The 11,368-nt window shown below is 57.2% G+C and overlaps 2 protein-coding genes across 2 annotated transcripts; both read right to left on the minus strand.

Annotated features, from left to right (window-relative positions):
- Positions 1-327: 327 nt before the first annotated feature.
- Positions 328-2,114, minus strand: BJ171DRAFT_488251 (calmodulin). The gene is made up of 3 exons (XM_053109357.1): positions 1,985-2,114; positions 743-1,177; positions 328-582 (listed from the first exon to the last, which is right to left on the minus strand). Exons 1-3 carry the CDS (start codon positions 1,985-1,987, stop codon positions 571-573), a joined length of 450 nt encoding a protein of 149 aa, XP_052971106.1. The 5' UTR covers positions 1,988-2,114; the 3' UTR covers positions 328-570.
- Positions 2,115-4,195: 2,081 nt separating this feature from the next.
- Positions 4,196-11,212, minus strand: BJ171DRAFT_418977 (RecF/RecN/SMC; the record flags this gene model as incomplete). The annotated part of the gene is made up of 24 exons (XM_053107368.1): positions 4,196-4,466; positions 4,556-4,680; positions 4,794-4,917; positions 5,164-5,271; positions 5,381-5,478; positions 5,625-5,747; positions 5,868-5,990; positions 6,122-6,407; positions 6,677-6,975; positions 7,070-7,209; positions 7,324-7,428; positions 7,577-7,814; positions 7,983-8,253; positions 8,350-8,438; positions 8,655-8,832; positions 8,959-9,020; positions 9,238-9,417; positions 9,528-9,641; positions 9,727-9,846; positions 10,020-10,188; positions 10,301-10,368; positions 10,493-10,613; positions 10,736-10,973; positions 11,104-11,212. The coding sequence occupies 24 exons, from the start codon at positions 11,210-11,212 to the stop codon at positions 4,196-4,198; spliced, it is 3,759 nt and encodes a 1,252-aa protein (XP_052971107.1).
- Positions 11,213-11,368: the final 156 nt, after the last annotated feature.

Genomic DNA, 11,368 nt, shown 5'->3' on the forward strand with positions numbered 1-11,368 from the left:
CATGTGACTCGGCGGAGGTGGCTTGTGGCCGCCCTGGAGCGGCGACCCTGGGGAACGCGAGGGCGCAAAATGGAAAATGGGCAGGCCAGAGCGGCAACGAAGAACAGCGGGGGCAACAGGCTCAGGAGCAGAGCGAGAAAGGCTCGATGCTCGATGCGGATGCGAATGCGGACGCAGAGGTCCATGTTGCCTGGATGGCGATGGAGCGGAATGATGGGCAGACCCCATTGGAACCATCCAAGCCATGGAAAGAGCTGCAGAACACCGGAGATAAAGGGCTGAATTCCGGTTGTCCCCTGGACAAAGGCAGAGATGGTCATCGAGAGAGGCGGTGAAAGGACGAGGATGCCGGGGCTCTTATTTTTTCGAAACGTGCTGTATTCTTCACTCCTTACAGTTGACGAAGAACGAATCGCCCCGCAAACCGTTATATACAGTATGCAACAAGTCGACAGCAGCTTCCAGAAAAAAAAGGTCTAGCAAAAATGGTGGTAGGTAAAGGGAAAAGAATATAACAAGTAGAACTATGTGAACATCTCGGACATATCAATCAAGTTTATATTCAAGGATTTACTTCGACATCTGTGAGCAACGGACGGGAGCGGGAGTCAGTGGGATGAACGTGCCAACAAGGACATGCGTGCGCGCGGCGACTGTTGAAGCTTGCGATTGCGTTGCCAGCGGTGCTCGCACAGAGCGGGAGGAATGCAACACGCAGACAACATGCAAAAGTCAACTTTACCATCATCTTGACGAATTCTTCGTAGTTGATCTGGCCGTCTCCATCAACATCAGCTTCGCGGATCATTTCGTCAACCTCGTCGTCGGTGAGCTTCTCTCCGAGGTTGGTCATGACGTGTCGGAGCTCAGCAGCAGAGATGAAGCCGTTGCCGTCCTTGTCAAAGACCTTGAAGGCCTCCTTGATCTCCTCCTCGGAGTCGGTGTCCTTCATCTTGCGGGCCATCATGGTCAGGAACTCGGGGAAATCGATGGTGCCGTTTCCGTCGGCATCGACCTCGTTGATCATGTCCTGGAGCTCGGCCTCGGTGGGGTTCTGGCCAAGGGAGCGCATGACGGTACCCAACTCCTTGGTGGTGATGGTTCCATCGCCGTCCTTATCGAAGAGGGAGAAGGCCTCCTTGAATTCAGCGATTTGCTCCTCAGTGAGTTGGTCAGCCTGAAGGAAAAACCGGGACATGGATGTCAGACGGGTTGGGGCACGATCGGTCGCATGAGGATGCCATCGATCCACGAGACGGAGTCAAGATGGGATGAGCAGAGTCCAAATTGCCAGGGGGAGAGGGCCTTGATTGGTGGCAAAACAGCCAAAGGACGCGGATGAACGAAAGAAAAAACATTGAAAATGGACAATGCGAAGAAGCATTGAATGAAAGCGGTGGCCGAACACACAGCTATAGCATAGGGGAGAGCGGGATGGGGGGAGGTTGGGACAGCTGCTGGTCGATCAGCTTCGTCCACACGAGGCAGGACAGGATGTGCCAAGAGCGAGCATCAGCTGCCTCGGCCGGACCTGCCAGTAGATGATGGCAAGCCCGGCGCGACATTGGCCGTCTGTCGAGCAAGCAATGGCAGCCAGCCGGCCAGCCAGCCACGCGGCTTGTCGACCAGGGCGAGGGTCTACACCATTGATGCCGCAGCCGGGGTAGCAGAATGAAGGAACAATACAAAAAATGCAAGGAGCCACCAGGCAGCAACAGCGCGAGGGGCCTGAAAAGGGTGGATAATGCCTGCCGAGGAGGGGAGGGTCGACGCCCCACACAACACGACCGGAGGCGGATGGGGGGAGGAAGGACGGCAACAGCCGAAAAAGCGAACACGCCGCCGGCGGACAGATCACCCCGACGACGCCAATGCAGACAACAGATGGCCGACGCGGCGGCGGGAGGACGGGGCCGAGCCATGCCGGTGGTGAGAAGGGTGGTGGGGTCGGAGGCAGGAGGGCTGGAGACGAGCAGGTACGCACCATTTCGAAAGAACAGAGATTTCAGCGTCGAGAAACGAGATGCCGAGAGAGCGACGGAAGGGAGGCTGCTTTTTCTACCCTCGGCGCGGCGAGAGGGCGAAAAAAAGGGGAGCAGGGCGGATGGGGGAGGGGCGCTGGCTGGAGCCGGCTCGAGTGCAGCGACAATACCCAGGCAGGCGAGCGCCGAGTGGGCGGGCGCGCGACCAATCGGGGCGGGCGGGGGTGCGGCGGCCCATTGTGGGTGCGCGAGGGCGGCATTATTTGTTGGAGCGACGCGAGCGCGACGAGAGGATTTTGGAGGTGTCGACAGAGACTGCGCGGCCGGGGCTTTGCCTGTGGGAACCACGGGCTGTGTCGGGCCAGGCCGCGAGCCCGATCAGAGAGAGAGAAGGAGAGAGGGAGAGAGAGAGGGAGAGAGAGAGGGAGAGCAGCCCTGGATCGGCTCGCGCGACTGTGGGCCGGCCGGGACACCGCTGCCTGTTTGGGCCGCCTTTGCCGCCGCCTGGCGCGCACTCTCTGTCGACATCGGTTCGGGGAGAGTACTTTTGCGCGGCGCGTGCGGGATCGGCTCGCCGCGACAAGGTTTGCAGACCGGGCATTTGTGTTGGTGCGTGCGACTGCGCGGGCGGGGCAAGCGATTGGGTGCGGGGGGGCAAGAAGGCTGCATTTGCTGAAGCATTTGCAATGGCACCTGCAAGAGCGTCGGCGATAGCACTTGCGTTTGAATTAGAATTTGCTGCTGAGCATCTCCGTTGGCGCCGCCAGGACGACCGCGGCTGTCTCTAGCATCGGCCCCGACACTGCCATTGGCGGCATTGCAAATGTGCGCGCTGGTCTCGTCCCGGCCCTTCTCTCTCGGTCTCTCCCGTCCCTCCCGGTCCTTCTCGCTGTGGCGCGTTGCCCGTGGCGCAATCTCCCCACGTGCCCATCCATCCGCGCCCGCCCTGCCCCATTGGCCCGAATTGTCGCGTCGCGCTCCTGCGCAGCCGCGCCGCTGTTCTCCCGTTTCTCCCTGGCTGCAGCACTGATCCTCTCGGCTGCCATGGAGCGTCCTCCTTGCCTGCCGTCCCGCAACATCGCCTGCGCGGCCCGTATCTGTCCCGTGTGCCTGTCGCTGGCCGTTTGTTCTAGAACTCGTTGTTGCGAGCATATGCTTGCGCCAGTTTGCGCTTGCGCTTGCCCGCTTGGCTGTCTGCCTGGACGCCGTCTTCCGACTGGGACGTTGCAGACGCAATCGCCACCACCAGACCCGCCACCTGCAATTCGCCAGAAATCCCGTGCTCCCCCCCCCGATTTCGCCCTCCATCCGCCCAGAGCGCAACCTTGTGTCTGACAAAGATGCTGGCCCCCCACCCCCGATTCGCGCAGGATCGTCGAGTGGTGCTGCCGCTGCAAATCGCGCTGCGTATCTTGCAGATGCTGCAGCAGCCGCACCGAGTGCGCACCATCCCCTCGACTCCGTCTGCTGCATCTGCCATCCCAGCATACCGCCCCTGTCCTTCGGCCTGCATCGGTCCTCCATCTGTCCTCCATCTGTCCTGGCCTGCCTGGCATTGCGCGAACAACAAGCAGCCCTATCTCGATGCGCCAGCCAATCGCATTTGTGCTGGAGCGTCACGACCGACCAATTGGGCTCGGGCGCAGTCAGCCGCTGCGCAATCCGACGCGCGCTCGCGGCCCCATGTCGGTCACGAGCCGCACAGCCCTTCAAAACTCTATTTTTTCCATTTCTGTGGCACATTCCATTTTTGCACCGCTCCCGGCTCCTTGTGGCTCTGCTCCCGAACTGGTTTCGTGGCCTTGGGGTTTGCTTGCGCGTTTGCCTTCCCGCCCTGCCGGTCCATCAGCGGTCCCCGGTCGCCAGGAACCTTGTCGACAATGCTCCAAGGTTTCGTCTCCGAGTTTGCAAGACCGCCTTCTTCGTGCATCCACGCGCCGAAACCCAGCCCTGCATCGATGCATCTGCCAATGCACGCGCCGATGCGTCTGCCAATGTACTCGCCAATGTGCGGGCCAGCCCAGTCGCTCTGTGTCATCCAAAAGTGCATTCATTCATGTGTCTGTCTCGCAGCCGTCGAGCACCAACCGCCGTAAACTCGGGAACTTTGCTCGTATTGCATCCAACTCACTGTGTGGTCGGTGTTGCTCCATCGTGGTGTGCCAACAGCCAGTCCTCTCCCTCTCTGCCCTTGCGTCCGGCTGTATCTGTGCTCATTGCTCCAGCGGTGTCTGCCCTGTGCCGAACCGGGATTCGAGATCCAATGTCAGCACTTGGCTCGTCTGTTCGGCCTGGTCCTTGTAGATCCCAACCAGGGCATCCGCCTTTTCGTACAGCGTGTTCTTGAGAGAGATCACGATGAACTGAACGCCGCTTTCGTCTTTGTGTGCCTGCTTCTGAATGTATCTTGAGATGCGTGCAACGTTGGTGTTGTCGAGGGCAGCATCAACCTCATCGAGCACAAAGAAAGGCGCCGGTCGATAGCTGTGGGGACGAAGAGAGCCGATGTCAGACCAGACCAGACCAGGCCAGATCAGTGGGATACTAAATCTCGATATCGCCTTGCCATCTACCTGTGGATCGCAAACAGCAGCGCCAGAGCCGCCACGGTTTTCTCGCCGCCAGAGAGCTGCTCCATGTCTCGGAATCCTTTCATCGGAGGGACCGCATGATATCGCACCGAGTCCGTAAAGGGCTCCTGCGATCGAGAACCAAATCGTGGTGAGCCGAGTGTTGTTGTGCATCATTCCAGAGGAGCCGCAGTGTCTCAGCTTTCTTCTGCTGCCACCATAACTGCATCAAGCCACTCACGTCGCTGTCGTCGAGGTTCAGCTGGGCAACACCACCCGGGAATCCTGGCGAGGATGTGAGCTCTTCGTAGATCCGCCCAATGTTCTCCGAGATGTGAAGATACGCCTTGTAAAACCGCTCGTATCTGCCCAGAGCACCGATATCTACGTTAGATTGATCACCATCTCACCATCACCATCACCATCACCATCACCATCACCATCACCATCACCATCACCATCACCATCACCATCACCATCACCATCACCATCACCATCACCATCACCATCACCATCACCATCACCATCACCATCACCATCACCATCACCATCACCATCACCATCTCCATCTCCATCTCCATCTCCATCTGTTTCTCGGTCGTCGCACACACCTTTCTTGCTTGATCGTGTTGAACCTATCCTTGGCCGACTTGGCTTCTCGTCGCGACTGCTCAAATTCCCTTGCCGTGTTGCGGTATCGCTCCTCGACATCATCCAGCCTGATCAGTCGCAATCACCCCAGAGTCAGAACCATTCGGCCAGACATAGCACTCCGCAACTCCAATGCTCGCTCGCGGCTCGTTTCAATTGCGGCTGTGTCGGACTCACCTCTCAACTGCCTTCATGTTGGGTGCCAGGCGCTCAATCTCTGCCGCGAGGCCCTTGATGTTCTCCTCAAGCTCGACATCAAGCTCGCTGCTGCCGTTCTGAGGGTCGCAAGCAATCGCGCACGAAACATCAGCGACAGTGGCCACAGGACCGGCGTACTTTCTGTTTCAATTACAGGATTCTGGATCGGCCCACTTTTGCTCGCTTTCCTCTCCCTTTCACATATCCCAGGCGATGTCCATACCTCGCGATAATCTGCCTTGAGTGAGCGGTAGTCGATCTGGATGTTGCTGAGCTGAACCGTCGAGCTCGAAGGACCCGATGGTTCATCGACGTCCATCTGGTCCTCGCCCAATCCGTGGCTCCGCTTCAGTGAATAAGCAGCAGCGGAATCAAAGTCAGTCAACAGGTTACCAACAGCAGCAGCTCCATAATCAATCATGACTTCACCCGCCGTTCATGTATCAGATTGCATCGCTCAACGCACCTCAAGCTCGTTCAGGGGGATAGCTTCCAGTTTTCGACCAACGAGCGGCAGCGGAATCTCCTCCAGCTTGGCTTTGCGTAGCAGCGCAAACCGCTCTTCGTTGAACTTTTCAATCTCGGTCTCCTGTTGGCCCGAAAGTCGGTGGCCGGTGCGATTTGTTCAAGTAAGAATCCGGCTTTGCTGCCGCCAAATCGGCCTACATTGACACATTGCTCAGCACGCCATGTGTGTCGCTTCAGGTGCCGTATACTGACCGCGTGGGTGATCGCCGTGGAGCTGTCCTCGGCCCGTTTGATCAGACTCTGCAGTTCCTTCTTGACGTCATTGACTGCATCGCGGTGGCCATCGAGGCTCTCTTTGAGCTGCAACAACTCAGCTTGCGATTGCGCGAGCGACTCGTTGAGCGCCTCGGCTTCCTTGGCATAGCTCTCCTTCTCCTCTTCCAGCTCAGCCAGTAAGCTTTCATCTTTTGAGATGGCTGTCTGGATGCGCTCGAGGCGGGTCTGAACCTCCTGGCAGAGCTGCTGGTTGAACGAGATTCTGTTGGACGTGGTGTTGTCGAAAGTCGTAACGACAGTAACCAAAGCAGCATTGGGCGTCGTCCGTGTTAGTATTCCAAAGTCAAGTTTGCATCTCATCGCAGCGCACTCGGACACGCATCCCGTTGAGAGTAAAGTCCCGGACGTGCAGCGACGCTCTACTTTGGCCCACATTCAGTCGAGGGAGTGCACGTTCACACCCTGCACAGCTTGCCAAAACAGAGAGCGTGACAGGTACGGAGGGGAGATGAAAGCGAGGGGTCAACTTACTCTCCCTCGAGCTTAGCTTTCTGAGTCGTAAACTGCAATCGTTTCTGCGAGACCTCCTCCTGGCTGCTCAGGAGCTTGTCCTCGTATTCGCGCACACTATGGACTCCAATGCGCCGACAAAAGTCTGCAAAGATCGTGGCTTCCACTTTGGCGATCGCCGCCTCGGCCGACTCGATCTGCTCGTTGATACTCTCAAGGCCAGCGTCTGTCTCGGCGCTTTCACTGCGCAGCTCGCGCATCTGGTCCGCGCAGAACTTGATTTCCTTCTGGACTGCTTCCAGTTTGCGCTCCGTGGCCTCCTACTCAGGATGGAAGCGTCAGTCCGAGGAGGGCGGTAAGTACATATTTTACAAGGCAAGCGCCGCTGGCCTTCTCGCGGTCAACTCTACTCACCAGATCGCTGGTTGTAAACTTGAGCTTGTTTTCCAGCATAAAGATTGCATGCTTCATTTGCTCGTCATATCCGGCTTTGCGGCGACTCTGCTGTACTTCGGCGAGCTGATTCGCCAGCGAGTCCTTGACTTTGCGGAGATCTGTGGGTACAGAGCGCCGAATAAGTCCCTCGCATCCTTCAGTGCGGCTTTGGGCTGTCGTGGTCGTCCTCATATCGCCCGCCGGACGCTCAGGATCCCAAGGGGGCAACTTACTATCAAGCTCGCGCTCTTCCCAGCGCCGAGCGTCCTTCGTAACACCGCTCTGACCGCCGGTAATCAATCCGCTCTTGTGGATCACGGTTCCGTCGAGGGTGACGGCTTCGGCGCAATGTAAAAACATGAACGTCAACGGACACGTGGATGCCAACATGCTAGTGGACACAAGTGGACGCCAACATGCAAGTGCACACAAGTGGATGCAAGTGTGAGCGAGCGCCGTGCCGCGGTGGACATCCATACACCTTACCTTTCACATCCTCATTCTTGTCGTAACAGATCGATCGCGCCACCTCGAGGGTGTCGCAAACCAGTCCGCTTCCACAAACGTAGCGGAACACTCGCTCGTACTGCGGATCGAACTGGATAATATCGATTGCCAATCGCGCCCCCTTTGCGAATGACCGATACTTTTCATTGATGGGCTTGGCAACGATCCCGTCGAGTGGCAAGAATGTACCCTGGCCAGCGCGCTGGTCTTTTAGATACTGTACCAGCCAAAGGAATGTCCAAATTGAGCCTTGGTTAACGCTCGCTCGCACAATGGGCGAATCTGACGAGGCCCTCAAGACACTCCAAACTCTGCGTGCGCGCGCACTTGGTCACTCGCCCTGGCCCAGACCAGATCAGATCAGAGTTTGGACCCTGGGGCTTACCTTGATGCACTCGATCGCCGTCTTTTCGTCGTCCACGATGACGGCGTCGATGTTGCGCCCCAATATAATCGAAGCGGCAACGTCGTACTTTCGCTGTGTTGGCTTGCACAAGTCAACGACTCGTCCATGCACGCCTGGAAACAGCTGCCTCATGCCCTCGAGGCTCTGCTTGAACTTGCGCTCACGCTCGTTCTCGCGCTGATCGGTTCTTGCGTCCATGAGCTTCTGCATGGTGTCAGCCATCTTTTCATTCAGCTCGTTTTCGAGTTGCCTGTTGTGGTAGTGATACACGGCGACTGGGGTCAACCTGTTGTCGTCAACTCACAGCTAAGGCTCTGCTCCTGCCCAGCCCTGCCGATGGACCTACCACAACCGCCGGCGCTCCGATTGGGAGAACTCATAGTCCCGGCGGGTTTGCTCCAGTTCCCGCGTCTGGGTCACTAGATTATCTTGCAGCTGGTGATCGAATCGAAATCGAGTCTCGATTTAGTGTTTCGCTCATCGGGGGCAGCTCGAGACACTCGCTCCCAAGAGAGAGCAAAGCCGTGGCATCTGAGTCGTCCTTGACACACTTTTCTCGGCCAGTGTTTGAGCGGCACACTCTTCCCTGTCCATTCCGGTATCCTCGCTCCTCGATGTTCAAGGCTATTTTCGCTGCCCCCGTGTACATACGTCGCGCTGCCGTTCTTGGAACTTTTCTTTTTCCTCGAGAAGCTGCTGGTGCCGAGCCTTGGCTGAATCAAGCTTGTCTTGAGTGCGCTTGATCGACTCGGTCAGTGACTTTTGCTGGCGCTTGAGAGAGTTGAGTTGCTGCTTCTCTGCAGCGGTCTTGGCGTCGGCTTCGTTGCGTCTAGATCAAGAGGCACGCATTGTCCATCAGATTAGCCTGCTGAATCTCTCTGCCATCCGGTCTGCCATCCGGTCTGCCACCTCACTGGAGTGGCGTCTACTCCGGAGAAGACAGGCGTCTTCGTACTTTTCTCGATATTCTGCTTGTGCGCGCTCGCTGATCTTCAGCGCTTTCCCCTTTTCGGATGACTTGAGCGACTCTATTGGGATGGGAAGCGACGATGGTTGTGTTCAGTGGCTGCGTCCTCAACGCGACTCAGCGCGGGCCGCCATGCGGCGGGTCACTTTGGCTCCCACCTTCATATCGCATAATGGCCTTTTCGACGTCTTTGAGCTGCTTTTCGAGGTCCTTGACAACGTCACTCTGCATCGAAGGATACAATCCATCCACATCCAGAATTAGCACAGCAGAACACGCTGCAGCCGTGTAAGCTGTGTCTAAAAGAGCGATCGTGATGATACAAGGCACAGCGCCACTTGCCTGCTTGGATAGATTGCCCTCGGTCTTGCTGAGATTCTCGCGGGTGTTGGCCAGTTTGCCGCGGATATGCAGGATTCTCTCGTCAATCTTGAGCAGCTGGGGTTTCTGTTCGTGCCCACGGATAAAAGATAGCCAAAGAGGGTTAGCGCCACTCGTCCCACAATCAGTAATGCGCCGAAGAGTAGTAGATGCTGTTGCATACAACGTCTCCCAACCTTGCTGTCGATCTGTCGAGTCTTGTCCTTGACAATCTTTTCGCATTTGAGTAGCTCCGCATTGACCTTGGCCTGCTTCTTCTTGGCATCCTTAAAGGCACGCTCGAGGCGATCCTATCCGCGGACGCAAAGGGGTAGTATTAGCATCGCGACCGAGCGGTGTCTCGGCTTGGATCCCCGGATCGCCATTGGCGCGCACCTGTGTTTCGTTAAAGTCGCCTGTCTTGGCCTGCTCCTCGCCGATTACTTGCTCCATCTGGGTGACTTTGCCTTCCAGATGAAAGAGCTTCCAGAGGAAGTGAGTGGTGAGCAGCTTGGCCTGTAAACCAGAGCGAGATTGAAACCGTGCAAGGTACAAATACGTTAGTGGCAGGACACCCAGCTCTTTCCGCCAATTTCAAGCTGGGTGTTGTGCTGATGGCAATCGGAAGAAGGATGAGCAACCAAGTTCCTAATCAATTGCATTGAACTTTGATCCAATGATGCACGCACCCTTTGGCTCTGGAGTCGCTCGTATTTCTCTGCCTCGTCTTTCTGCTCACGGAACTGTTTCATCTCTGCAGTCACGCCGCGCTTCTTGTTGAAGTTTTGCGTCGAATTCTCGGTCGCTCGCTCCTGAACTGCCTTGAGCTCCTCGTACTCTTTCTTGAACTCGAGGGATCTAGGAGGTGCGACAGAGGTCAACACGCGGACCAGGCTGAGTCGCACGCTGCCAGATGCTCGACTAATTGCTTTCTCTCGACATGCTATCGCGCTGCCAGAGTCATGCTCACCCGCTGATCTGCTCAATGAGCCGGGTCAGGTCCTTGGACGACTGCGAAGCAATCGCTTCAATGTCTCCCTAACAGCCGAGTGGTGCGATGCAGTGTGGGCATTATAGTCTCGCATATATGGCTGCTCAGATCTGATCCAAACGGGTGCATCGGATTCCATCACCGCTCTGCGACCCTGTGCGCCCCCCTCACCTGGAAAACGAGAAAGTTGCGAGCCTTGACCAGGATATTTTCCAGCTCCAGGGTCTTGAGATATACATCGACGCTGACGACACGGTTGTTGATCCGATACTGACTGCCTGACGATGAAATACTATTGGCGACCCCAGCGAGTCAGTGTCGCAGCCAGCAGCAGCATAGTGGACCGCACTGTCCCCTCCCCGTTCGACAATAGGGCGACTGCATTGGACCTGGTATGGTCGACTGGGAACGCACCTGCGGGAAAAGGTGACCTCGGTGCCGTCATCCTGTCGATAGACAGCTGTCACCGATGCTGTCTTGGGACGGACATTTTCCACTTCATCGCTGTCCTCGTCATCGCCACTGCGGCCCTCGTCGTCTTCGTGCTCCTCGGGGCCTCTGGTGTAGATGAGCTCGCGGAGCTGTTGCGAGCGCAGCTGTTGCGACTTGATGCCGAGAACAAACGAGATGGCGTCCATCAGATTGGACTTGCCTACGGAGCTTAAAATCAGTGGTTCTGCCAATGGTTTGATGCAAATGGAGCAGCACACAAAGGCAGCAGCGAGGCATCTCTCGCCCGAGCTCTCTCTGGTTCGGATGGCCCTGCAGGCCGCCTGACTCACCAGCTCCGTTGGGTCCGATCACAGACGTGAAGCTGCTGAACGGACCGATGGTCTGCTTGCCCCTGTAGGACTTGAAATTCTCCAGATCGATGCGAACGAGTCGTCCCATGGTCGCTGCTGCTCTGGTCGGTGCGCTTGTAGGCGGCTTGATCGAAGCAAGCCGTGCGGGGGGAGATGCGGGGCTGGGTGAGCCCTCCTGGGGCCGCCCAACATGCCTCGCTCTGCGAAGCCAGTTCGAGCCAGCGCGCGGTTCGAGTCTGCATTT

The sequence above is a fragment of the Polychytrium aggregatum genome, assembly GCF_025602895.1.
Source record: "Polychytrium aggregatum strain JEL109 chromosome Unknown BJ171scaffold_3, whole genome shotgun sequence".
NCBI classification, from domain to species: Eukaryota; Fungi; Chytridiomycota; class Chytridiomycetes; order Polychytriales; genus Polychytrium; species Polychytrium aggregatum.